At 46.0% G+C, this 27,417-nt stretch overlaps 1 protein-coding gene across 1 annotated transcript; it reads right to left on the minus strand.

The window, feature by feature from the left end:
* Window positions 1–2,413: 2,413 nt before the first annotated feature.
* MARCKS (myristoylated alanine rich protein kinase C substrate) lies at window positions 2,414–5,832 on the minus strand. Its single transcript, XM_082308016.1, has 2 exons — window positions 5,379–5,832; window positions 2,414–4,181 (listed from the first exon to the last, which is right to left on the minus strand). Exons 1-2 carry the CDS (start codon window positions 5,475–5,477, stop codon window positions 3,396–3,398), a joined length of 885 nt encoding a protein of 294 aa, XP_082164142.1. The 5' UTR covers window positions 5,478–5,832; the 3' UTR covers window positions 2,414–3,395.
* Window positions 5,833–27,417: the final 21,585 nt, after the last annotated feature.

Raw genomic sequence — 27,417 nt, forward strand, 5'->3', positions numbered from 1 at the left:
GTTACCTTGTTCATAGCAATAATAACATTCTGCTTAAAAAGAACCACAGCAACCCACATGACAGGAAAATCAGCTTGAAATCACACATTTTAAAGTCACATGCATTCGAATTCTGAGAGAATTTGTCAAAATTACAATGCTTATTATGGTTAGTATTTTCACTGAGGTGTAACAGCAATCAATCAATGCAATTAAAAAAAAAAAGGCATGAAGCTTTCTTGGGAAGATTAACCCTCTCCCCAGTCACTAATGCCTAGCCCCTTTGTTTTCCTTGTACATAGATAAGGATATTCTACAATTGCACGGGAGTGACCACTCAGTCCCTCGGGGACCGAGGGAGGAAGGATGCTCTTGCACAATTCTTTGGCAGGAGGAACCAGCTCAAAACTTCTCCAGTTCCACTATTCCAAACCCCTTTTGATTCCCACTTTCTTAAACTGCACAGTGGAAAACTGGTATCATTGTATCTCAGCCGACTGCTGGGACCAGACCACACAACTGGTCTTCTTAAGACACATTTTTGAAACTCTGCTAGCGTTAAGACTTGGAAAGAGATTTCAAGTCAAGTCAAGCCAAGCCAAGCCATGGAATGACGAAGCCCCAGGCCAGGAGCCCCGCTGCTGGGGCAGGAGCCATTCTGCACCCCCAGGAACTGGAAGCGCTTCTGAAAACGCCACCAGCTGAGCAAGGAAAGAACATGAAAGTTTGAGGTGAGCTGGTTGGGAAAAATCTGGAAAAGAACTTTACTAGCAATTATTTTCTTTATACGTACACATACAGTTTGACAAAGAAAAAAAAAGAAAGAAGAAATTCAGACTTCTCTTTAAGAATCCTTGGATTTAAATATATATATATTTATTAAAAAGAGACATCGACTCTATGGCCAAGACATCATGCGTCTCAGAACAGGTTTTTACAGCCATGTTATAAAAACCCCTTAGCAAAGCAGTTATGCACTAGACTTCAAACACATGTACTCCAAGAATGACACTGGTGTGGAGGATCTTGTTTTACATCCATTTATTTTTGTCCCTCAGCAATTATAGCATAGTTTCAATACATTTCTAAAGCTATAGAGAAATACCAGGGCAACTAGAGTACATACAAGCCAAAGTTAAAATGGTAGACAGCTGAATTAAAAAAAAAAAAAAAAAAAAAAGAAAAAAACAAAAAAAGTACGCATTCAGCAGGAAATCTAGTATACTTCATTCAGTTTAGGCTTTGTTCTTTAGGGAACAAGGTGCTAACGTGCCATTTTCTCATAAAATGAATCATAATTGCTTCCAAAGAGTTTCTGCTGAAAATTTAGGTGGAAGCAAATAAGTGTAACACTAAACTTTCTCCTATAAACTTAGAAGCAACACTTTCTTGAATCAATTTCCACCCTCCAAATACCACTGCTGCTTTTCTTGCATGAACCCACTGTTTTATTAAGGCATAATATGCCCTGAGCAATATGCTGGAAATTAGCCAAAAAGCCTAACAATTAAAGGCAAGCACCAAGTGATTATTTTTATAGACAAATTTTGAAATCTGTTTTGTAACTCACCTGTACTTGGGAGTAGCACTTGAGGAAAAAAAGAAAATATTGCTTTTAATTACTTTGAGCAGAATGGCAGTGTTAATTCCCCCTTTCTCCCTTCAGGCTAACGTTTTCAAGCTAATCATCTAGGTACCTAAGTAGGACCAGCATACCCAGACGTTAAGTGGGACGTCTGTTCAAGAGCTTAATTTTTAAGCAACTAGGTGTAAAGATTTCAGTGCCCCACCCTAAGCAATTCAAATTAAATCTTATTTTCCTCAAGAGGCAAGATTCTCATATGCTGGATACCTCTGGTCTTAAAAGCAAGATGGAGCCTGGACAGGAGAATTGTACACTGTACATGCTCAGACTGCCTTCCAGTCTTCTTTTTTAGAGCCAGAAAAGCCTATAAATTACCTGGTGCACTGCCCAATTTCTCTAAAAGATGCACAGTATTAGAGAGTCCAGGAAGGTAGTTTTCAAAGCTAGTGCTAACAGCACACGTGACTTTCTCTATACAAATTTAGGCAATACTGGCTAGTCCCTTTAAGCTACCAGAGTATCCATAAAAGAAAGACAACCAAATTATACATTTTATTCACATTTATTTTTCGCTTTTAGTGTGCTCACAGAAAATTAGAACACCTTAAGCAGGAGTTTAATAGCAATTTTTGTAAGCAAAGTTACATTCCATCTCTAAGTCAAATTGGTCAAAGCTTCTCCAGTATTTACAAAAACATGATAGACAAGATGCTACACAAAAAAACCATTGCATCTGAAGAGTTTTCCTTTATTTTCAAAGACAACTGGAAAAGAAAGCATTGTCTGCTGTAATCAAAAACATACCACAGTATAAACAGTAACCATTCCACTTATCACAGCTTGGTTGAGTTTAAAATTTGTGTTTAAAAGGTCCAAGATGACTGCAGTTTTACAAAAATGGGCAGGGTGGAAAGAGTTGCAAACTTCATGTGCTTCTGGATATCAAGATTTGTTTTTTTTTTTTATACAATAGTCACAGTTAAAAACACCCTGCTGGTAATACATAATTACACTTTATTAAGGTCATAAACCAGCAATAAACAATAAAGCCTATACAACTTGTATTTCTACTTAATCACTGACTGATACAGCTAACATGAGATAAGTGAAAAGTTCCTATGGTTTAAATGAATTCCTAAGACTATGATCTCTTTATCTGGGTATTGATTTTTATTTTTATTTTTTTTTTCCTTTTTCCTTTCCTTCTTAATCAAGACTTGTAGTGTTGTAAACCTTATAGAACATCTGCCTCACAAAATACATCGTAATAACTTTCTTTTAAAAAAAAGACTAACCCCTTACATCATTTCTGGCGGGGCGCGCTCCCGGCAAGGGCTGCGCGCCCCGGGTTCCCCACTGCGGCCCCTGTCACTTCATTTGATAACCCTTATTGACCCACCCATCTCCTTCATATATGGGCATGTCCATAGACCGATCGGGAAAAGTTTTATAATATGAAGAGAGTTGCAAAGTATGAAAAAAAAAAAATAAACAAAAAACCAAAAAAACCCAAAAAACCCGAACCAACCAAAACAAAACATTAATACTGATGAAAAAAAAAAATCAAAACAAAACAAAAAAAAAAGGCAAAAACCAAAATATAGAGGGTGGGAGAGGAGGGCGGAGGGGGGGCCCCCCTCCGCCCGTTGGAATGGCGGCAACACACAACGATTTGAGATGGGAGCTGCGGGGGGAGAGAAAAAAAAGAAACGAGACATCTTTTAAATCAATCCCTGGTTGTAGACAAGTTCTCCGAGACCAGTACCTGGCACCACTCCAACAAACAAACAGGGGGGAAGAAAAGTCCGTCGGCGAGGGGCGGCGGCGGCGCTTACTCCGCCGACTCGGCGGCGGGTCCCTCCGGACTGCTCTCGGAGGGGGGCTCCTGCCGCGCCGGCGCCGGCTCCTCCGCGGGGGCCGCCTCCTGATCGCCGCTGCCCGCCTCACTCGTGGCGGCGCCGGCGCCCGCCGCCTCCTCCGCCGCCTTCCCCTTCCCCTCCGCCGCCTGCTGCTGCTGCGGCGGCGGCTGCTGCTGCTCCTCCGCCGCCGCCGCCGCCGGGGCCTCTTCTCCCGCCGCCTTCTCGGGGGCGGCCTCGTCCGATTTGGCCTCCTGCGAGTCCCCCGCCTCCTCCTTCGCCGCCTCGGCGCTGCCGGCGGCGGCCGCGCAGGCCTCCTCGCCGGCGGCGGCCTTGCCCTCCTCGCTGCCCGCCGCCTCGGGGGCCGCCGCCTCCTCCTTCCCGCCCTCCGCCGCGGTGGCGGCGCCGCCCTCGCTCTCGGCCCCCTCGCCGGCCTCCTTCTTGTTCTTCTTGAAGGAGAAGCCGCTGAGCTTAAAGGACTTCTTGAAGGAAAAGCGCTTCTTTTTTTTTTTCGGGGTCTCGCTGCTGGACGAGGGGGTCGCGCCCTCCTCAGTCTTGGGGGAGGACTCCCCCTCCGCCGGGGAGGCCGGCTCGGTGCTCTCCGCCTCGGCCGCCTCCTTCTCGGAGGCGGGCTCCGACGAGGCCGCCTCCTCCTTGCCCGTCTCCTCGGCGGGCGCGCTGCCGTTGGCCTGCACCTCCTCCTTGCCCGCCTCCGCCGCCGCGGGGGAGGCGTCGCCGTTCACCTTCACGTGGCCGTTCTCCTGCAAGACAGCGACGGGCGTTACCGGCCGTGCCGAGAGGGTTGGGGGGACACGGGGCGCCGCCGCCGCCGCCGCCCTCCCCGCCCGGCGGCCTTTCCTCGCCCGCTTCTGCTTCCGTGGTTTAAACCCCCGGGCGCTCCGCCGCCCCGCCGGGCCGGGCCGGGCCGGGCCGCGGCGGGCGCCTCCAGCGGCGGGCGGGACGGGCGGCGGCCGCCAGAGGGCGCCGCGGCTCCACGCAGCGGCTGCCGCGCCGCGCACCCCCGCCCCCGGCGCGCCCCGTCCAGCCGCGGCGGCGGCGCGGGGCGGGGAAGGCTAACAAAGCTCGCCCGGCCCCGGCCCCCCGCCCGCCCGCCGCGGCCCCTCTCCGCCCGGGCGGCGCGGCCGGGCGCCCCCCGCCCCTCTTCTCGCCCCCCCCCCCCCCCCCCCCGCGCCGCATTTGCATCTTTCAGGCGGCCGGAGCGCGGCTGGCTGCCCCGGGCGGCAGCTGCGGGGGCGGCGGGGGGTGCCCGCCCGCAACGCCGCCGCTGCTGCGCGGGGCAGCGGGGGCACGGCCGGCCCGGCAGCCGGCTCACGCGTGGCGGGGGGAGGGGGTGTGTGACAGAAAGCCGTGCCCCGCGGCTGCCGACCCCCCGGCGGAGCTGCCGCGGACGGGGCGGGCGGCGCAGCCCCTGCCCCGCGCTGCCGCCCGAGGGGGCTGCCCGCCCGCCGCCGAGCCCCCAGCCCCGGCCCGGCGGCCCCGGCCCCCGCCACCACACGGCCATCCGGCCGCCGCGGGAGGCGTTCCGCGCTAGGCACCGAGCGTCTTCGGGAGAAGGAGGTTAAGCGGGCAGAAAAGCCAAGCGGTGTAAGATCCTTCCGTTTACGAGCCATTGGGACGCTTCACCGTAATACACGAGGGATTTAAAAAAAGGGGGGGGGAGGAAAGAAAAAAAAAGGAAAAAAGATGTGCCCCCCCCCCCCCCGCAGGAAAGATAAAGGAACAAATCATTCAAAGCCGAGCCCGTTTTAGAAAAAATAAAGAAATTATTCCTTTGCCTCGAGTTGCAAAGATAAAAGGATCGACCGTGTTCTCCATTGAATGTGCCACTGGGGCATCAAAGGAAGAAGAATTAAACAGGATGCGAAAGAGAGTCCGTCGAAGTTAGATTAAAAAATAGGAGTAGGTTTAATAATTTTTTTAATTTTTTTTTTTTTTACCTGTCCATTCGCCTTGGATGGAGATGCAGCCACTGCTTCCCCAGGTTTCTCGGCGGAGGCTTCGCCCTTTGCAGCGGTCTTGGAGAACTGGGCACCCATGCTGTCTTATTCAACAAAGAAACTCAACAGATCCAAAAGGAGGGGAAACAAAGAGCGTTGGGTTGGTATAAATACTGGGCGACCAGCAGCAGCAGCAACACACACACACACCAGAGGGGAAAAAAAAAGAGAAGAGAGAACAGAACCGATTATAATGCACTCCTTTTAAAAAATTTAAAGTTGAAGAGATCAAAAAGCAGCAGCACAGGAGGGAGGGGAAAAAAAGGGAGGAAAAAGTCGAGCAAAAAAAAAAAAAGGAGCCCAAGTTTAGTAAAAAGAAGTAATAAAAAATCCCAGATTTGTAGCCGTACTGTAGACAAGGAGAAAATGGAGAAATCTCCCTGGTTGCTAATAAGATGCGGAGTCCAACGCCCAAGTGCACAGATGAATGGGCTTCCCGAGCGGTGACGGCAGCCCTCCGCCCGGCGCCGGCCAATCGCCGCCGCGGCACACAAAGGGGGGCGGGGCCTGGCCGCCCGGCGAACAATGGAGCCGCGATGGCAGCGGTTTGAAATCAGCCCCCGGCCGATAATGAATGTGCCGCTCCGGCGCGGCGCGGGCGGGCGCGCCGAGCTCCGCTGCCGGGGAGCGAACAAAACACCGCGACCGAGCGGGGCGGGCGGGCGGGACAATGGCGCGAGGGGCGTGCGGGCGAGTGTGAGCGCGCCGTGAGGGTGAGTGTGAGCGAGTGTGAGCCCGGCCCGGCCCCGCCGCCCGCCCCCACCCGCTGCCGCCGTGAGAGAGCAACAGATAGTGTGTGCGAGCCCGCGGCGGGGGGAGCGGGAAGGAGGGGATTTGCTGCCTCTTTTTTTTTTTTTTTTTTTTTTCCTCCTTTCCCTTCCTCCCTTTGCTTTTTTTCTTTTCTTCCCTGGGTTTAATTGGTCGCGATTGTTAAATCGCCCCCAATTTGGAAGGTATTTGAACCACGTAGATCGGGTTTCGCCAAACGAGATCACGAGTCGAAATTAGTAGGTCTGTAGGCCAGATGTTGCAAACGCTAAAGCAGCGGCGGCAGGAGCCGCTGCCGAAGCAGAAACGGACCCCTCCCCCATAGCGATATTGGCTTGGAATAAAATATTTCGCGATTAGCCTACGGCTCTAATTAAATTCTGCTCTCTGATTATTCCTGATTTGTGTTTTTAAAGTATCTTCTGAGGCGGTGACCCATTTCAAGACTACATTTCCATGCACTCAAGTAGTGGGCGAAGCGACATTATCAGGGAAACATTTTGCGCTTTCCCAAACCCCAGCCCCGAATGTGTATTTACGTTGAATTTAAACCCTCGAATAAGATGTAACCCGAAACTAATGCACGCGAATTAACGGTGATCTCCAGCGCTTAGCAGCGATGGGGTGGGTGAGACACCACGGATCGGATTGATTTCCTTTCCCGGTGGAAGGGGCGGCGGGTGCGGGGAGCCGGCCGGCTCCCGCCGCAGCGCGGTGCGGGAAGGGCTGGCCCAGACCCCCCCCTCCTCCCCGGCACCACCACCCCCTTTTAAGGAGCAGAAACGAGCGTCAGAACGATCGTTTCCCAAACTCGGGTAATCTCCTCCAAACGCCTCTTGTTTATAAACAAGGATGTTAAAATTATTCCGATAATGAAGGGCTGCCGAGCGGGGAGGCTCGGCCCAGCCGCCCACCTTCCTCTCCCCGCGGATTACCCGGGGCTGGCGGGGCCGGTGGGCTTTGTGCGGCCGCCGCCGCCGCCTTTCGGTAACCCCGGCGAGGGCAGCCGGCTATTTTCAGCCGCTCACGGGAATATTTTGTTTCTTGGGGAGCAAAAGGGGCATTTGTTTGGTTTTGGGTTTTTTTTTTTCCGGGGAGATGGAGCCTTTCCCTCCCCGCCGCCGCATTTCACGCAGCTCCCCCGCCGCCGAGAGCCGCCGCTGCCCGCCGCTCCCTTTGTCTCGGCCGCCGCCGCCCGCCCCGCCGAGCCCGGCGCAGCGGCCTCCCGCTCCCCCGCGGGGCTCCCTCCCCACTCACCCACCCACCCACCCGCGGCCGCGCACCCCGCGCCGGCAACACCCGCGCTCCCCTGGGGGGCGGCCGCTGGCCCCCGCCGGGCTGAACGCCCACGGCGGGGCGGGGGTGCCGGGGGTGCCGCCGCCGCCGCCGCCGCGCCCCGGGGCTCCCCCGGCGGGGCCGCGCCGCCGGGCGGTTTCCCTGGCGACGGCCGGGGGTCGGCGGGGGCGGAGCGGGGGCGGCCCTGCCCGCCCCGCCGTCACCTGTGGCCGCCGGCCCCGCCGCTGCGGGGCCGGGCTCGGCGGGGCCGGGTGGGGCCGGGGACGCCGCGGCGGCGGGAGCCGCTCCCCGGGGGTCCCTGTCCTGCCGTCCCGTCCTCCCCCCCGGGGGAGCGTGGGGGAGTGGTGCGCGGCGGAGGGCACCGGCGGCAGGAGGGGATGGAGAGAGCTGCGGCGGGCTCACCTTGCGGCGTGGCGGCAACGCGACCGGGGGGCACGGACAGCCGGACAGCTCAGCGTCCTTCTTCGTGATCCTCCTCCGCTTCCGAGGGGACTCCACGCGTAGTGTTTTCTCTGCTCCTTTTAATCTGGATATTAAGCAGATCGTGATTTTGCTGTTGTTTCTGATGGTTTTTTACACTGGTTGATGTAACAGATCACCCGAGAAGACCCGCTGGAAGACGGTGACAGGACTTCACAATCAGTATCACAAGGCATCTGTCCACCTTGCACGGGTATATGCAGTTTCACCTGTACGGGCATATGCAGTTTTACTTTCCACCGTAGCTACATCTGAATTTCAGAGCAGTGTCACTGGAAGATTTCACAGAGTGACTGTGGGAGTTTTGACGGTGTATGCTTTGCATGATGCTTTTGATATGTTTTTCAACCATTTCAATGTTTCACAACTTTAAAAGAAAAAAAAGAAAAAAGAAAAAGCTTTCACTGATGTTATTCTAGATGCTTAGTTCCGCGAATTCTCCTGTAGAGTCTCTGGACAAGCAGGAAATCTGGAATATACGTACACTCCCTCTGTCAGTCCCGGTGCACTACAACCTGGACAGTTATCTCTGCTTTCTAACCCAAACCCTTGAACGTGAGGTGCAAATACAAGATTTAAGCCCTTGACTGACCTCTTGAGCCCACCAGTTACCGGGCTGCTCCTTGTCACACCACACCTTTAAGCTCCAAGCAAACAGATACGCTGGAGGGGAGATTCCTCATTCTTAAACTTGCACTTTACTCAAGTTCCTGATCTTTTCATCTCCTTCCAAGGGGGGAAAAAGAAAGAAAGGAAAAAAAAAACCACCCAAACCCAAACAATCCCTGACTGGTGTATTGCAGCAGGACTAATCAGATATGAATGTGAAAATACCAATTTTCTACAGTGCCTTCCACACAAAAAGATGTTGCAGCATTTCTTTGGCAGGAACAAGGATGTACCAGTGTAAAGGTGCTTGTGTACAGGCTGTTGGAGATTTAGTGCCTGAAAGAAGTGGTACCATTTTAAGTGTATTGGCGTTAGGGCTTTTATGACAATAGCTGTGTCAGCAAAAAATCATATCCCCCATGTGACATGGGTGATGATATTTCTGTAGAGATGACAGCCATGACTGAGAAACAGCTCTGAGGAGCCCAAAAATGAACAAGAAGAAACAGGGCTGGGGAGCTGTTCTCAGGGAGGGGGCAGGATTCATTTCCCCTGGCTTCACCAAAGGTCAAGGGCCCCGCCACAGCCCGTTTCCTGATTTCTGATTGTGTGCTGCACCCCCAAGATGAAGTTGTCTTTTTGCAGCGCTTCCAAAATGTGACTCCTTTCGGCACATTTCACCTGGGATTATTTTCGTCCTCTCCGTCTGGGAAGGGGGAGGACTGAGGTGGGGACTGATGAAGTGGTTTGTACGGTGCTGCCCAGCACATCAGCATCGCAGCTGACTTGGAGTTACTGATGCTCGGCTGTGACTTCATGATCATTAATACTGAATCTCTGCCTTGCTCCTATGACTTTGATCAGGCATAAACACAAACCTTTCTGTCAAACTAGCCAGGTATAAGCATGGTATATAGTGCTTATGTCAACTTTACGCTGACCTTCTGTGGGGAGGCTAGAAAAAAAGCTGCTAGCTTTCGGCCCCAGAGCAGCTGAGGCAAAGTTGCCCCTGCAAAGTGTTTGACCGCATTTGAAACAACAGCTGAATGCCATGCCACACTGGCTCATGTGGATACAGGAATCCTGGCGTTACATCAGGTCCTCCATAAATGCAATTGGCCGCCCTATGAAAGCATGGCTTCCAACTCCTGTAGCCACTGCCCGACCTCCCATCTCACCAATACTCAGCTTTTAATTTTTTTTTCCCAATACTGTATAAACGTTCCTTTTCATCCATTCCTGCAAGGCAGGTAAATGAAATGTTACTTTCATTTGATAGTTCAGGAAAAGGAGAAAGCGGCTAAATAACAGCTCCCTGCCAGTATGGCAGCTGCTCTCTGGAGTCCCAGGAAAACCCATCAGTGACACTCACCCTCGGCTAAGGTGAAAGCACAATCATGAACACGTTTTAGCTCCTATTAAATTTTGAAACTTTTAAAAACATGCCTTAACTTGCCATGTGTAGACGGGACACAAATGTATTTTAACACGTTTGCTGGCAAATACACTAAAATGCAACACACCCTGTCAACACTGAGAATTTGAAAACATGTTAATTAAAAGTTTTCACTGACACTTTTTTTTTTAATACACCTTTATCCTCGTCCAGACAAGCCTTTAAAGAAAGTGAATCTAAGAGCGGTTTGAGGAGCTGGAATCCAGTGTTTACAGAAATCCTGAAACAGCATGCGCTTTCTCGTGTTCCCGTTGTGCCTCTTCCCTGGGCTATCCAAGCTCTGAGGAGGTGCTGGGAAGCCTCCTTGTATCCTGGAGTGCATGGAGACCTTTCCTCTGTGCAGGGAGGGCGCCAAGCAAAACAAAAAATGATAAAGTTTACACCGAGAGATAATGTTCCTTATACGCCAGCCTACCCCAAAGTCTTTTCTTCTCTTGTCCTGGTCATTATGGAGAAACAGTGTAACATATGCATACAAAGGAAAACATCTTGCTTTCCCAGAAACTGTCAGGCTGGGACAGTAAGGGAATTTCATTCTTGTTTTAATCTGTATATACTTCCTGATAACGTAAGAACAGGATGATATGAGCTGAATAATGTTAAAAGTTTCAAGTCCTAAAACTAAATTCAGATTTGTGGAATAGTTGCATCTTTTCCTGTTTCTGAGAAATGAGTATTTCATGATGTCCTAATCAGTGCTGAGATTTCTTACTGACACATCACTTCAGTTTCTCCAAGCTTTACTCCAGTTTGGTGCAATGCTATCGAAAGCTTTTAACCTTTATGTCACTCACAACCATTACAAGCTCTTTACTAATATTTGCCAAGCTTTTATTAACTGAATACATTCAACAATGTTTGTTAAATAGGATCCAGACTGTTTGAATGCCCGGTGTGCTGGGAAACTGAAAACTTAACAGAGCTTATATGTTTAAAAAGTATCATACAATTTGTCTTTCTCATATCTAATAAAAAAAAAAATCTGTCAACCAACTAGATAATCAGCTTCCAGTAATGAGGCTCGTTACTTCTTGGGAAAAAAAAAAAAAATGCACAAACTAAAATCAAGAATAAGAAAACCTGACAACAAACCCAACCCAAAACAAACAAAAATTCCTCAGATCATACAAAAGCAAAAACACTCCAGTAAAGCTCAAGCCTCTCCCTTAAGAGCAATCACAGCAAGCAACAACAACTAACAGGGAAGGTGCAAATATACCACTAAATGACTGGTCCCGGCTACGTGCTGATTCTGCTTTAAAGAACCACATTTCAGCAGCAAAGAAAGGGCATTGGGGCTCCACTGCATTAAGAACTGCATGAGTCAAAAAATGGAGATAGTAGCCCTACAGTAGGGAATTGTAAAGATTTTACAACTGTCAGTTCCAAAGAAAAATACTGCTCCAACTGTAGCTCCTCAACAGTTTTACCCAGGCTAAGTCAGCCTTGCGGCAGTCCTTTGCTCCCTTCATTCCTGTGCTCTGGCCCTACAGCTCCCCTCCCTCCATTGTGCGTGTCCTGGCTTTCCTCTGACCTCCTGATAAGCCATTTTAGAGAGTTAAACCAGCAGAAAACTATTCTCCTCCCGTCCCCCTCCCCTTTTTGAGGGGGGAAGGGTAGTTTCCTGCTGGTTTAGCTTCTGTACCTCTTGGTGTGGCCAGACAAGTAGCAGCAATGACAAGCAGGTGATAACCTGATTCGACATGAAGTTAAGCTGCAGTTCCAATGACATGTGCTTCAACAGCACCGCTGCCTCACACAATCCCCCTTCTCTGCAACTTCTGCTTGTTTCCATTTTCACGCTCCTCCTTCAATTGTGCTGGGAGGACTGATCTGAGTAAAAAATGCCCGATAACCAGGGATTCTTTAGAATGGCATTGACAGGTGATACCTCATCAAGTTTTTTGAAAGACCACGTGTGCTTCAATGATGAGTGCTTTCTATCATGTGGCTACAGTGTTTTTGATGAACAAACCTGCCTGGCTTTTATGAATTTCAGCTAGATAGGTGTGTGTGGGGAAAACTTAAATGAGAGTGGAACCATGCACAGTTAGGCTGAAAAGTGTCACAAGGTGCAAAATGAAACTGACGGCCCCAGATAAACAGAAAGCCATCTAAAATAGGAAATAGGAAGCATTTGTGCTTGTGTCAGAGACTTGGATTCCTGATATTTAGTTGTTGTGAACTGAAACTGATTTAGGGCTAAATCAAGCAAGGGCTCTGGGTTGCGTACTTAACAACCTCCACGTCAAATGCCTAGGCTCTCCATAGGGCTCCTGCTGCAGGGAGAAGGCCAAGTGCCGAAGTCTGTAATTTGCCAGGCTGGCAGGTAGAGGCTGGTACCCTGAGCCTGGTTTTATGATTCTCTGTGCCTGAACAAATACATCGTAGCCACAAGGTGCAAAAGGCTAAGCCAGTACACCTTGTTGTTGTTATTATTATTATTATTACTATTATTATTATACTCAGCTCAGGAAGACTATTTGCTTCAGGTAACTGGAATAAACCCTATGTAGTGCACCCCAGTCAACTTGGCAGAAATGTGTGTGACCTGTACTGTCTGGTGTCCTAGTAGGGCACAGATTTGATATGCAGATATAAGCCCTGGCTACAGAGAAATCCATCTAAAATAGGAAATAGGAGGCATTTGTGCCTGTTTCAGGGACTTGGATTCCTTATATTTGATTGTAGGGAAGCATATCCCTTCACTTGGGAAGCAGTGCTCTGACCTCTTTCCTGCCGTGAGGTGCTTTAGCCCCTTTGAAAGCTTAAGAGGCAGTCCCCTTTCATCCAGTAGCTCAGTGGTGGGGCTCAGGAAACATGGGTTTAATTCCCACCTAAGAAAATTTGAATCCCTTCATTTACCTCCCCCTGCTTTTCCCATGAAGTTCTAGGGTGAGGGAGTGTGAGCGCAAATGTTTCCATTTTCCCGTGCTGAAGCTGTTCAGCAAACGAATTACGAGTACCTCTTTGGTGTGGAGACTTACATAGTAATTGCTCCAAAAAATGAGCATGATTCTGCAGTCTAATTGTTTAGCATGCTTGCCTGGGAGTCGGAGACAGCTTGCCTCGGGTCCTTGCTCCACGGAAAATGCTACTGTTTCCTAGTTTCTAGCTCTTGGAGCAAGCAAGGGCTGGCACCCAGAGCCCAGTGTTAGCAGTCTGACCCAGTGACTACAATATACACTCGTGATCTCTTTTTATCTCATTCTTCAGCCCCCAAATAATCAGTTCTTTGCAAAGTGGAACAAACTGAGCAAAGGGAGCTGGTACGCCCCAGCACTGTCATGCTTCCAGCTAGGCAGATCAGCTGCGCAGCTTATGCTAGGGGTAAGAGAGAAGTGCGTGCCATGGCTCCTTCCCTACCATGTGGCAGGACCTTCTTCACATGCAAGGTAGGTCAATGCCCATGTAAGCATCGATGGCTTTGGACATCACACATGCGGACACCTCCTCTGTGTCTCTCTAGGGAAGGCCCTTGGGCAGCTCATTCTGGAGCGCTCTGAAGACAGGATGACTGAGGTGGGACACAGTCCATTGGTTGGGCACCTCTGGTAGCACCGCTAGCCTCTTCTCTCCCTTGGCATTTTGAAAACCAGTGACAGATCACACCTTTGAGCTGGAGTTCCTGAGTCCAGTCTGATGAATTCAGCAACTGAGTGGTGGTTTTAAATTCTCAGTTTGGTTTGGACAACCAAAATGCACATATGTCCTTTTGTTGATTTAGCTGCAGTTTCAGCCCCTCAGGAGAGACACAGATTCATTGATGCTTCATACTAGATATGTCAGGCTTTCCATCTTTTTTTTTTTTTTTTTTTTTTTCCATTGGTATAATGAAAGAATGAATGAGACTTCAAATATTGTTCCAGTATTGTATACCCACCACAATTTTATTTTGGTTTACATTACGTCTAAATATTTTCCTATTAGAAAGTGTTTATTCTATGTGTATTATGTCTTTTAGCACCTTGATTTTCATAGCGACCTCATGCAAGATGTTTAAGTTCATATCCAGTTCTGCAAACCCCTAGAAGAGTCCACCTTACTTACACAGTAAGTTCAGTCATCATTAGGAATATGGATATGTAGGACAAGAGCTACCAATTTAAGTTTCATAGATAAGAGAAATTACTGTCTGTACGTTGAGGGGATTGATCCAACCTCTTAGTGTAGAAATGGGTAACGAAAGTCCCTTTTTTTTAATAGTGGCTTTAAAATTTTGCTGTATAAATGTGTGACGGATGCGCTCAACCCCTTGACCAGACTGGCAGTGGTTTGGTGCAGGCTCTGGAAGAGGTAAAGGCCTGAGCTGTAGCTCGGCTGTGAACTCCTCTAGTTTCAATCTGGTCTCTGAAAACCCACAAAGGAGCAGAGTGGCACAGTGAGCATCAATGCATATGAGCTTGGAACACCGATCATGTGATTGACACATGAATAGCAGGTGTTTTTTTCAAGACTCATTTATCAAGGAACGGGGAAAGTTGTGGGTACAAGGAGTCTCCTGCATACCTTTTCTATGTCATGTAATTTGACTACAAGCCAACCACTTTATCCTATAAATATGACAGCCTAAGTGAGCCGCTTTTGAACTCTCCCTGCCAGGCAGCATGGCTGCATGGCGGTGATCTCCCCTCGAGCTGGGACACCTCTCAAGGCTGCTTCTCGAGGCAGAGAGACCTTTTACCAATATCAGATCTTTGGTATGCAACTGATATTGCGCATAACTTTGTAGTATGGTAACTTTGATTGCATGCTGAATTGATGCTAATGAAACATTATATAAATTTTGCACGTACAATCCCTTAGATATAAACCATTGACCAAGTCTGAGACTAGGATTGGATCCAGCTACACCTAGACTCCTCTCTGAGGAAGGAGTTTAGAAAGCAAGGAGGTCCTTTCTGAACCTCGTCATTCAATGGGAGGGTCTTTCTTACTCCATTAGACATAAACGGTTGTCCAAGTCTGAGACTAAGATTGGACCTAGCTGCACCTAAGCTCCTGTCAGAAGTTTAGAAAGCAAGGGTGTCTACTCTGAACCTTGTGACTCAATGGGAGGGTCTTCCTTATTCTTTGCATCTCCAGTCTCTCTGAATCATTCTAACTTTAGTGTAACTCAATTTTCCTTTGTATGATTCTTCCATGCAGTCATTAATAGAGTGAACCTTGCCATCGAACTTTGTTAAGTCACACTTTTACAACATCATATTAAACCCTTAAACCCACTTTTGCTGATACCTTTGTTGGTGATTCCTTAAGCATTCTAAATCACCCATTCGTGACAAATTGGCGTAGTTGGCAGGATGGCAAGTAGTATCACTGATTACTTATGAAAACATGGAATAAGTCACAAAATGTTCCTGCATCCACATACTGATTTCTGAATATGTAGTGACTGGGACAACTGAAAGGTCATTTCTGTAGCCAATATTGCAAGAAAGCACAGCTACGAGGCCCAAAGGCTGCAGGCTGCAGGCCGGTAAATTAAGGGATGTTAACACATTTGTGTTACATAACAAATTCAGCTGTTTGATTTAGAATGACACATATGCGTAATGGAAGAGACAGGAGGGATTATTGGTGAAATAACTAGTTTAAGACGGGGGTATTTGTGTCCATATTCCTGCCCTGTGGCAGACTTGCTATGTGATTGGGGTAAGTCTCTGTAGGTATATCTGCCCTGCAGACTAGGGTGCTGGGTTGGGGCACTACCTGTAGTACATATTGTGGCTATTGGAAGCAGACATGGAGATAAGCACAGATGAATTGGCTCCACATCTTGGTGAAGAAAATTTTTCTGCCTTGAATTCTCTTTCTGTGTCTGTGTTGCCAAACACACCTTGTGCCCAAGCTGTTATCAAGCCACTGTCAAGCAAAGGCAGCAGGAAGGCTGCATGGATGAACAAGAAGCTCCTGACTAAACTCCAACATAAAAAGGAAGCATGCAAGAGGCAGAAGTAGGTGACCCAGGAGGAATATAGACACTGTCCAAGTGTGCAGAGATGGGTTTAGGAAAGCAAAAACCCACCTGGAGTTGAATCTGGTGAGGGACAAGAAGGGCTTCTACATGTACATCAGCAGCAAGAGAAAGACTAGGGAAAATGTGGGCCTGCTGATGAATGAAGCAGGGGCCCTGGTGACAAAGGATACAGAAAAGGCCAAAGTACTGAATGCCTTCTTCACCTCAGTCTTTGCTGATAAGACCAGCATTCAGGAACACCAGGCTTCTGAGACCAGAGGAAAAGTCTGGAGCAAGGAAGGCTTACCCTTGGTGGAGGAGGACCGGGCTGAGAGGAACATTTAAACAAACTCAATGTATACAAGCCCATGGGATCTGATGGGGTGTACCCACAAGAGCTGAGGGAGCTGCCTGATGTCACTGCAAAGATACTCTCGGTTATCTTTGAAAGGTTGTGGTGATTGGAGCAGTATCCTCAGGACTGGAAGGAAGCAAATGTTGCTGCTATCACCAAGAAGGGCAAGAAGAAGGATCTGGGGAACTGGAGGCCAGACAGTGTCCCCTCAGTTGCCAAAGAGAGGCTGTGGAGTCTTCATCCTTGGAGATCTTCAAAAGCCATCTGGTCACAGTCCTGGGCAACCAGCTCTAGGTGACCCTGCTTGAACAGGTGAGTTGGACCAGATGATCCCCAGAGGGGCTTTCCCACCTCAGCCGCGCTGTGATTATGTGTGATTTGGTGTGCGATATTGTCTATAGTGCTGCCTCAGCTACTCTTATACTCCAGTTTCAAGACGCTGCATTTCTGTGACCTTGTGTCTCAGTTAAATGGTTTGTGAAACATGGATATTAATACATCCTCTTATGTGCCTTGGAAGAATAAATATGCCAAAGACTGTGAGGTGCTTTCAGTAAATGGGGCATACAAATGCATTCTGTACACATTTATAGGAAAGAGAAACTTTACAATCTTTTTTCCCCTGTACAGTACAAATTACATTAAAGTGCGAGAAAACAATATCTGTAATAATGTTCTTGAAACAAGGTCCTAGGAAGCTGAGAAAATCATAGGTTTAATGTGAACCCCTGCCTTTATAAGTTCCCATGCCTTCTATGATGCTATGTTAGAGTCTATACAGAGGAGATGAAGTTGTGTCATAGTAATTTTTGTTTATTCCTTTTAAATTATGCTTTCTCACACTGTAGTAAGGTCTCCTGTTTCCCCCATGCAGCTATAAAAGGCTGGCTTCAGTCTGTTTAGGCTCAAGCCATGCACGCGGTCTTTTATTGACAAAAGCAGATGGCGATTTCTCCTACAATCCGTTTGCTTTTCACTGGCTGGCATGTGAAACATGGGGAGCATACACGCCGTCATACCACGCCAGCCTCAGAGCGCTCCCCTTGCATGGAAGAGCCCAGGACCTGCCTGCCCATGAGGGATCTGAATTACTGGAAACTATTTCACATTTGGCTTAGAGCTATTTTGACAATCTTCAGCTGTATCCTTTATTTCTTCCTTCTTAGCATGTAAATGTCCTTTTTATAGCAGCTATTCTTACAGAATTTATAGTTCTCTTTTCTTAAAGCTTCTCATTCCCACTTCCTCATTTTTACTTAAGTCAGTCCCTTTTCATCTCCTGGGCATACCACACTACGCAAAACACATACATTCAAGGGGTGAAATCTTGTGTCTTCCTCAAATTACCTCATGATGCTGGCCTCTCTTATCCAGTTTTCAATCTTCAAAGTGGCAATTATGTCCTTTTTGTCATACTGCCGCTCATGCTTATGAGGAGCTCCACAAAATGTATTATTATCTTCCTTCGTATGCTTCCTTAAAACTCTCCTTTGCTATTACACTTACCAGTGCAGAGCAATGTCTGGTTACTCCATTGATTTCAATTTTTTTCCTTGGATTTATTGGTAGTTATTTCGAGTCTGAAATCTCTGTGGGACCAAGCCTATCGTTGTTGGCTGACACTGCCTTATCAGTTAGCACAAGGAGAGGAAAAGTGCAAATTTAAGCCTCTGAAGTGCTTTAATCTTGGCAGTCCCTGAGCAGAGTTCCCCTTTCTGCACCTTACTCAGCATTGCTAAGGAGGATGTGCAGCTCGCACAGTGTTTGGGCATAAAGCTTTGGAGCAACACCTGGTTTGACACAGCACATGCAAGGAACAATTTGTCTTTCATTCTTAGACCCCCATACATCATGGGCACTTTAATTTTTTCTTCTTTACCTCTGTCAGGATTTTTAGATTGCTTTTCATATGGCTATGTTCAGCACTATTTCTTTCAGAACCATTTCCATTTAAATTTTTCATTCATGTATAAAGAAAAATTTCTGAAACAGACTATTAGAGCATCTGACTCATTTAAATGCTTATAAGCCTAATATTGCATTCACATTACTGAAAAATACTGAAATGTTTTTCTGTAAATATGAATTTTATGAAATATTTATAATCACAGGAACTTTTTGTGTTCTTAAGCATTGTGAAGTTTGTACATACAGTAGGATTTGAGATGCAGTCATGGGTGGTCTGGAAGACTGTGAGCAGCAAGCATGAAGCACCTCCACACTAGTCAGGGCAGGAAAAATTCAAGCCAAAGATGATGGGAAAACCACAATTATCTCTGGATGTGCAATTGGATTTTCAGTACCCAAAGAAAACAGGTAGCATCATGCTTTTTGAGATCCTCTTCCAGGCTCTTCACATTTGCAGCAAAGTGGAATACAGTTCTTCTACAGGCTGCAACTTCTGTGGTGGTGACAAACAGAAACTCATGTTCAGGCAGATTCAAAATGGAGCTGTGCCTGGCTTAAGCAGGCAAATTGAGAGCATTCAGTCTGCGAAGTTTGTTCTTTATGGAAAACACAATTTGAATCTTCAATGATATTGATACTAAAAATGTCTCAAGGTATAAACACATATTCCAGTGCTATCAAACTTTTCGAGCAAGGGGTCAGTGGGTTTCTTGGAAGATTCAGATAAGGACAGTTTCCTTCTTCTTTACGAGCTCATCACTCCCCAGATAGAGCAAAGACTAGTCCTTGAAAGGCTTTCATATCTCAGCTTTCATACCTCACACCTCATTTATAAACTCTTTATAGAAGGCAGGGCACAGGGTAACTGCTGCCATCCTGCCCTCCTCCCCTCAGGGTGCAGGACCCCATTTCCAGCACAAACTCTTCTTCTCCTACTCCCATCCCACCCTCTTCTTGGGACCTACAGGTCCACAAGTGACCCTAGACATGCAGAAACTACCCTGCCTTGGCACTTGCTGAGGAGAAAGAGGAGCACAGCTGATGGGGGTGAAGGAGCCAGGAGCTGAGGTGGGTTTGGCTGGACCTGGCCAGTGGAGCAGAGGGGCAGGGCACTCGTGCCCCAGACACTCAGCTCTGCAGTAGTGTCAGCAAGCCATAATGTCATTGTCCTTTGATACCGTTGTCAGCAAGCACAGCTATCCTGCCCCTCACTGTGCTGCTCATCGTCCCAGGAAAGGAAGCTTTCTCTGTTCTGTACTGTCAAGTTGCACTTCGAAGCAGATAATTGTATCTCAAAAAGGCATTGTATAAGATTAGAAGAAGCTAGTCTGTCTGAAAGGTTTCGGAGGGTAGTTTTTGACACCACAGCACCTGAGACTGGGAAATAATTGTATTATCTAGCTGTTTCTCCTCAGAGATACAAATTGCATCTAGCTGCCCAGCCAACAAAAGGGAGAAAAGAGGAGGAAGGCTGACCACACCTTTCTCCAAGCTGTGGGTTTCCTTTATCTTTTTCTGCCAAGACAAAGCAGGAAACACAATTTATGTTTGCCTGCATGTTGATACAAACTGGTGATACAAGGCTGTGGTCTCCAGCTCATTGCTAGGATAGGAGAAGCGCTCGGGACAGGACATTTCACTCTGTAGGAAATGCACATCTCGGTGGTGGGTTAGATCCCTCCCCAAGGTGTTTCTAGTAGTACTGTTCAGAAACCTTGGCCAAGGGGACTCCAGCTCACTGCCCCGGTGGGCAGCCCCATGCCCATGGGTGGGAGAGCAGGGGTTGTCAAGTAAGTTATTAGCAGATCACAAGGTCCCCGAGCCTCAGAGCAAAAAGCGGGCTTCTCACAAGCTGCATCTTTGGATGTATCATAATGTGTCATAATGTAGTGAGCTGCTTCCCTTTTGATGTCTCAAAATGAGGTCCAGAGCAAATCAGCCTGCTTCTTTCTCTTCTGCAAACCTTCATGGAGGGCCCCACAGGGATATCATCAAGTTTGACAAGGGGATGAAGAAAATGTGGTGGTTTTATTTTTATATCTATATTTATTTTCTTTTTGGTTTGAGTTACTTGGAAATTTCTTTATATAAAAATACTTTGCAATGTCATTTGTTTCCTTGGGTGGAATTCATCTCCAGCTCTGCAGAAATGCTGTACAAATGTGATACTCTCACAGTTGTACTTGAGCAGTTATCAGAGTCTTCAGAAAAGGTAACAAAATATAAACCAATAGAAGCATTCAGACCCAGTATTTCTTAACTTTATCTTTAGTAACTGATGATAGATTGTGCATTCAATTAGATGCGGAGGAAGTCTTCCAAACACAATGTTTTTCCCCTTAAATTTTGTACTTCAAAACCTGAATCTGTATATACCTACAAGTACATCTACACACAAATATATCTGTTATGCATTGACTCATTAATCCATTCATCATACACAGACCTTTAAAAGTATCACAAACTTGATGCAGTTAAACAGAGATAAGAACAACTCAAGTTCTGGTTTTAATTCTGCTCTACTCAGTATGTGTGTTTACATATGTCAACTGTAGATGAGATTTCTGAAAAGCATTCTTGGTAAAATCAGTACACATTTTAAGTTGCTCTTACATTTCATTAATGAAGTCATGGTTTGGTATTTACTAGATGTTAACCACTGAAGCAGCAGATGTATAGGATTAGGAGAAAATGTGAAAGGTAAAGTTTTGCATTACTCAAATCACCACTATATATGGGCATTTCTGAAACAGAAAATCAAGCCAGGTCTGGTTTCCAAAGTTATTGAAAACCTCATTGACGGCTGCACTTGTGGGTTGCACTGTGCTTTTATTAGCTCCATTAGTGATGTTAGGTAGATACATATTGTTCTTTTTCAAGCAGCTTTCACAGGATTAGTACCTAAAGTGCTTTGTTTTCTGACTAATTTTAGTGATAGTTGATAACAAAGAATACATGGAAATTGTAGAAATTTGCTTTTCTGAGAATTGTTTTGTAACCAGGTCCAACAGCCCTGTGGAAGATCCACCATCCCCCTGTGTTAGTCTCCTTACCTTGTAGCAAATATTAATAATAAAAATAACCATGTTTGTTAGAGTAACAGGGCCAACAAAGTAAGGCTTTTCGGGGTGGCCATCAAACGCTGCATAGCAGATAGCTCCCCCCCCCAAGCCCAAGGTTTACAGTTAGACAACACAAACACAGGAATGGGGAAGAGAGCACAGCAGCCCAAGCAGAAACAGCCACAAAAGCGTTCTCCTTTTCAGGGGGTGGGAAAAGGGCAGCTTGTCAGGGAGGAGGCCACCCCAGGGCAATGGAAGAGTGTTGGGGGGCAGGCTGGGAGGAGGAGTGAGAGGATGAGTTGCTCTGTGAAGCTGGGGAGAAGCTGGACCAGAGCAAGCCTCCAATTGGCACAGAGCAAAAAAAGACTTTAGGAAAACCTCCGAAGGGGCAAATGTCCAGTGCTTCCCGGTTTGGCTCCTGTTATTCCTGTCAGCTGGCAGCTGCCTTCCTTTTTCTTTGCAGTCCTTCCCCAAAGCCATATGGTAGTAGGATTAAGGTAGGTGGAAAGCACCACCTTTCTCCTCATAACCTCAAAGCCCGGGAATCTCCTCTGAACGGCTCGGGGCCTGGCATTACTGCCACCATCTGTTAACTGCTCCTCTTCTGTATTACAGCCATGGTGGTGTTCAATGGCCTCAGACAAGATGCAGACAAGGTCCACTGTCTGCAAATGTAGTCAGAGGCAGCTGGGAGAGCTTGCTGTATCGTGCTGGTGGATGGGACAAAGAAAAACTCCTCACCCTCTTTTTGTGCACGGGAATCAAATGGGTTAAATGATTTCCCTGAGGTCACACAAAATGTCAGCAGAAAGGGGAGAACAAAGCTTACTTTTCCTGAGCCCAGCACTACACTTCAAGTCTAAAATCCCTGCATCTGTGGTATAGGCAAAAGGGAAGGCAAGGAAAAAGGAAAAAGGATTAGTAAGGACAGGACACACTGGCTCACAACTGCTCATATGAAGCGACTTAATCGAAACTAAGCTTTTACACAGCAGCACTGCACGTGGTGTGGAATTCACATCTGAAATGAAAATATTGGCAGAAGTGTAGTCTGGGACTATATTTTATGTTCTGTTTTTAGGGTTTGTATCACTGTATCTGAGCGCCTCATGATTATCAGTGGATTTTATCCTCACAAAATCATTGTGAGGAAGAAAAGTTTTATCCTCATCTTGGGAAGGCAGAATTTAGGCAGATGACTGATGAAATATGTTATCTTGGGGTCCCTAGGAGGACTGAGGCTGGGTTCAGCTGTAGAGCAAAAGCTTTATAAGTTTCAACCTATATTCCTAAATCCCTTAAATCACCTTTTCTAAATTGGATTTTTATGAATCTGAAGTCTACTGCACAGTCTGTGTTTATATTGCTCTCTGAGAGAGAGAGACGTGGCTCCTGCTGTCTTGCTGGGTCCTGCTGGGTTTTTTTCAATAGAATTATGAGGAAAGGCGTGGGCCTGCTGCAGGGGTAGGGAAGCTGAGGAGAATGAAATTGAAGGAACAATTTTATTTGCTCACCAACCTCAGGACTATTTGGCCATATGAGTATCCTTGGGAAGCTGTGTGAGTATCTGGAGGAATACACATTTGGTGCGGAAGGAATGAGTATTGGGAAGGGGAGACTGCAAGAAGCAGCTTCTTAAACTCTTCACTCTGGACAATGGATCTGATGGGAAGTGGACATGATTGCTCCCAGTGACACCCCTGTCACCCCTTTCTTCTGAGCAATGCCCCGGACATCATCATAACATACTCTGTCAGAGGCTCTAGCAATTGTCCTTGGGAGCCCGTGGATCAAGGGACTGATGTAAAGGTTGGGATCCTGGAATCTCTTCCATAGTCCTCTCACAGCTCATTTGGAAGAAATTTCAAGCCTCTCCCATAGATTTACCTTGCCATTCGTCCCAAGAAAGCATTTTAGGATGCATTCTCTGTATTGGAATGTACTGATTGTTACATGCTCTTGAGATCTTGTTTAGTATGGCCTTTTCCTCTCATACTGAGTCATAGAAGAGCTATTCAGTTTGCCCCCTGCCCGTCCCCCACTCCCTGCCTCAAGAACAAAGCAAATCACTGCATACGGGTCCCGCTGCTTATGAATGCAGTTTTCCTGAGGCCTCAATCAGCACGACATTTCAAGGCTTAGATCTGCATTTCCCAAGTCAGGGCTCAGAACCCCAGATGGAGCCTAGGTGGTTACTAATGCATCCATTAACCTGAAAGAAATTCACATCCTTTCTATATCTGTTCTTATACCTAATTTACAACTGATAGATCTGTAAGAGAGCCTGCAGCTGATACTCATTTGGGCACTGCAGGCTTAGATGCCAGCAGAAATCTCTGACGATCTGGAAAAAGGACAGGATATTGTATGGACATTAAATAGGCCAGTTATTTGTATTTTCTTACTAATACTTTGAGTATTGTCTGTTGGTCTGAACTTCAGTCGCCAATTGCTCAATGACCACGTAGAGAAGTATATATTGTGTTTATTGCTATCTTGGAAAGAGCAGCCCATCATGCTAAATGCTGCAAATTCTATCATCTGCCTTATCACTGCAGGATCATGTTGTGTCCTGTTAGCTGGTATCACAACAGAGGCTTTGTTTGTGTAATGCTAGGCTTGAGTGTTCAACATAATGAATACTCTCTTACAGCTAGTTTGCACAAGGATTGTTGCCATTTTTCACAATGAGATTTTTAAACATATGCCTGTATATGAACAGTTAACATAACCTGGAAGAACTTGAAACTCCCATCAGGATGGTGTACTTGATTCTCATATCTAGGAATTTTTTCTAAGATACTCTATCAAAAAAGTGTTCTCTTGTTCTTTCTTTTTTTTTTTTTTTTCCTGTAATTGGAGGAGAATGTTTGTACACTAGATAATTTAATTTTCTTCTGCTTAGTGCTTAAATCTTCAGATGTTATAACTTTTTAATTTTTATTTTCACCTAGTTTATTAGTCTCTAAAGAGCCTACCAAACTGTCAGTCACATTTCTCCAATTCTCTGTTCCATAAAGTACTATCCACCATGTTACACTATTTTGATTTTTTTTCTCTTATCATTGGTCTGTGTGATCCCTGGCAAGAGAATAAACATGATAGGTTCTCAGATATTTGGTTCCATCATCAGAGGAGAAAGGCTTTGGTATTAGTTTCTTTTCAGTGTCACAGAATCATGCATAGAAATGAGAACATCTAATCACAGCTATCTTCTCCTCTCAGAACAGTAGCTACCTTCAAATAGCATCTATTCACAACCTTTTCTGCCATTATAACTGGTGTAGTACACTCAAACATAATCAGTATTGTTACCACAGAAAGGAATACATAATAATACATTTATGTCTACACTCAAGGGTAAAAATGTGTAGAGGGAAAGGCATAAAGGGGTCACGCCAGTGCTTGAATATACCAGCTGCAAAGCAAATGAGCTGGGAAGAGTCAGAGTCTACACTGAGAGTTTTGAGTCACTAGTTGTGACAGCATTCACAGAAGCTGCTTTACAGATTAGGGAATTGTTTTCAATTAGGCCGTTGTTTTCAGCACTGACTATCTAACCCTGCTAACCTTGGGGTTAGAAAACACAGTGGTAGAATGGCGAGCCTGTATAAGCCTTGTCTGAGCTTCATCTTCTACCTCTTTGTGCCCAGTGGAGCTGCAATACAGCTATGAAGAATCCCAAGGAAGACAAGACTAATACATCCAAGACAAACAAGAAATACAAAGCATCAGTCCTTATGCATATATTGTGTATAATCCCGCAGCATAGCTGTCATTAGCAGCTACTACACTTTAATACAGATGATTGCAGACTTTGGCAAGAATTATTTTTCATTTGAAAGTGAAAGTTCGAAACCAAAATTTTTCCCATTAACATATTGATTTTGACTTCAGATGGAGAAGCTTTCCAGTTCAGGATGAAATTTATGGTCAGAATGAAAATGTGAGAAAGAGGATGAGGATGGAAATTCGTATTGTTTGGGATGACTCTGTGGTACCAACCAAGACAGCTATTTTTGTCAAAGGAGAACCTCACCCTCTGTAGTCTGCAGCGTGATAACTTAGATATTTATCTCAGCACTGGAAGATTAGATTTCAGCATGCCAAGCTATTGCGGGGAGCCGCCTTCTTTCTCTCAGTCTTTCCTTTCGTATATATCCCACTATACAATTAATTTTGTATTTATAGGAAGAAAAGGACAAATAATTGAAATCTAAAAAAGTTTAATGAATGGTAAAACTTTCATCAGTCTGAATAGCAACAATAATTCAACGCTCAGTTTTTACTGAGCTATCATTAGTGCTCTGTGAATGGTCAGGATTTGTCAAACTCAATTCAATGTGCACCAATAACCTTCTAAAACCATCCTTTCTATTGTAGAGGCTGTTCCTCGATATGCTGTTCTTCATCTGTTTTCTTAACATTTTCTCATGAATTTTTTACTGTTGCTGTCACTAGTTCATGTCTTTTGCTGGTACCCATGTTAGGAAGCAGGTATTATCAAGCAGGTCTGCTGAGAGAAGATGAGGTGGCCAGAGGACTGTAATCTGGTAGGAAAAGCCTTGAGGAAATTGATAAATAACCCCCTGCTTTTTCATCAGGTCTTCACTGCTAGCCTAGGGATCAAGTGGGATTTTAATATCTGATTGTACTGGCAGAAACAAAACCAGTTCCATGCAGCCCAGCCCATCATCATCCTGTCTTTTAGGAGATGCATCCTAAAAGATGACAATCAACTACCACGCAGGATTTCTTCTCCCTTCTTCTTCCCTACGAGGCAAGCATACTTTGGAGTGCAATAGACATGCCCAAGATCTAATGAGTAAAATTAATACTTTCTGGGTGGTGAATTTTTACCATGCTAGAAAACCACTTACCTGGACCAAAAGAAGTTTGACTAAAAGTCCTAAGCATAAAGTAGGAACAGCAACATTATGCAAAATCAAGTAAAAGTGCTGATAACTGGCTGTAGTCTTCCCTTATTTGTTCTCTTGCTAAAGCTGAACTAGCAGCTACCATGGAGTTCTTTTCTTGCCAGAAAAAGTCTGGCGAAGATGAAACGTCAGATGAGATTGGGAGGGGATGCTGAAATATGGCTGTGGGTGGAGATGTCTGAGGGGACGTGTGACTGTGCAGACAATCTTTACATGTTAAAAAAATTGTAGTCAAAGAGATAAATATTACCACAAACTTAAAACAACAACAAAAAAAAAGTGCAAGAATGCTCTCAAGCCCCTGGCAGCCAAAAAGACAGGAAATGTTTATTCATATATGGGTCTATGTATTTAAAAAAGAATAAAATGTTGCCCTCTGAGGATGACAGCTTAGACATAAACTACAATAGGAGTTGTGATGTGATTAAAGAGTGCATACCTCTGAGGATAATAAAGAACTGATTCCCTTAAACATTGTGCAAGCTTTAAAATCAGTGTCTCTTCTGGACAGCACCCTAGGAAGATATCCAGATATGGTAAGTCAAGGAGAAGAGGTTGAAATGTCTGCGGACTTTTATTCCTAGTATAATTGTATTTGAAAAAGTTACCCTGAAATGGTTTGCACGAAAGATAGTGGCAGAAAAATGTTGTAGTTAAAAAAAAAGAATTTACATTATTGAGAAAGGATCACGGGCATCCCTGCTTGAAATGACAGGATATAGACCTGCAGCCAAGGGAGCTGCTATTCAGGTGTTACTGTCCACAGCACTCTGATGAGACTTACTTGCAGTACCTGCTCCAGGGAGTATACCTGGTGGGATTATTTTACAGTCCCTCTAAGGGGTTAAAAAGAAATCTAAACGTCAGAAGAGGGAGCTCAGATGCAGTTGAAATGACAGTGGTGAAGATTAATATTCAACCTCTGCCCTCAACAAGTCTCTAAGGCTTGGCAGTTTCTCACTAGAAGTCTATAAAATGCTTAGGCATGATTGCTACACTTTGGGAAGAGCCAAATTCCTGAATTCTCTGAAGGGAAGAAAAAAAAAAGAAATTATGTTCATCATATATACTTCGCTCCCATGAGAAGGTTACCGAGTTGTTTGTATATTTTATATCAATTCATATTGCTTCCTACAGTTGGCAATAAAA

This window comes from Platalea leucorodia (genome assembly GCF_965183815.1).
Source record: "Platalea leucorodia genome assembly, chromosome: 3".
Classification (NCBI taxonomy): domain Eukaryota; kingdom Metazoa; phylum Chordata; class Aves; order Pelecaniformes; family Threskiornithidae; genus Platalea; species Platalea leucorodia.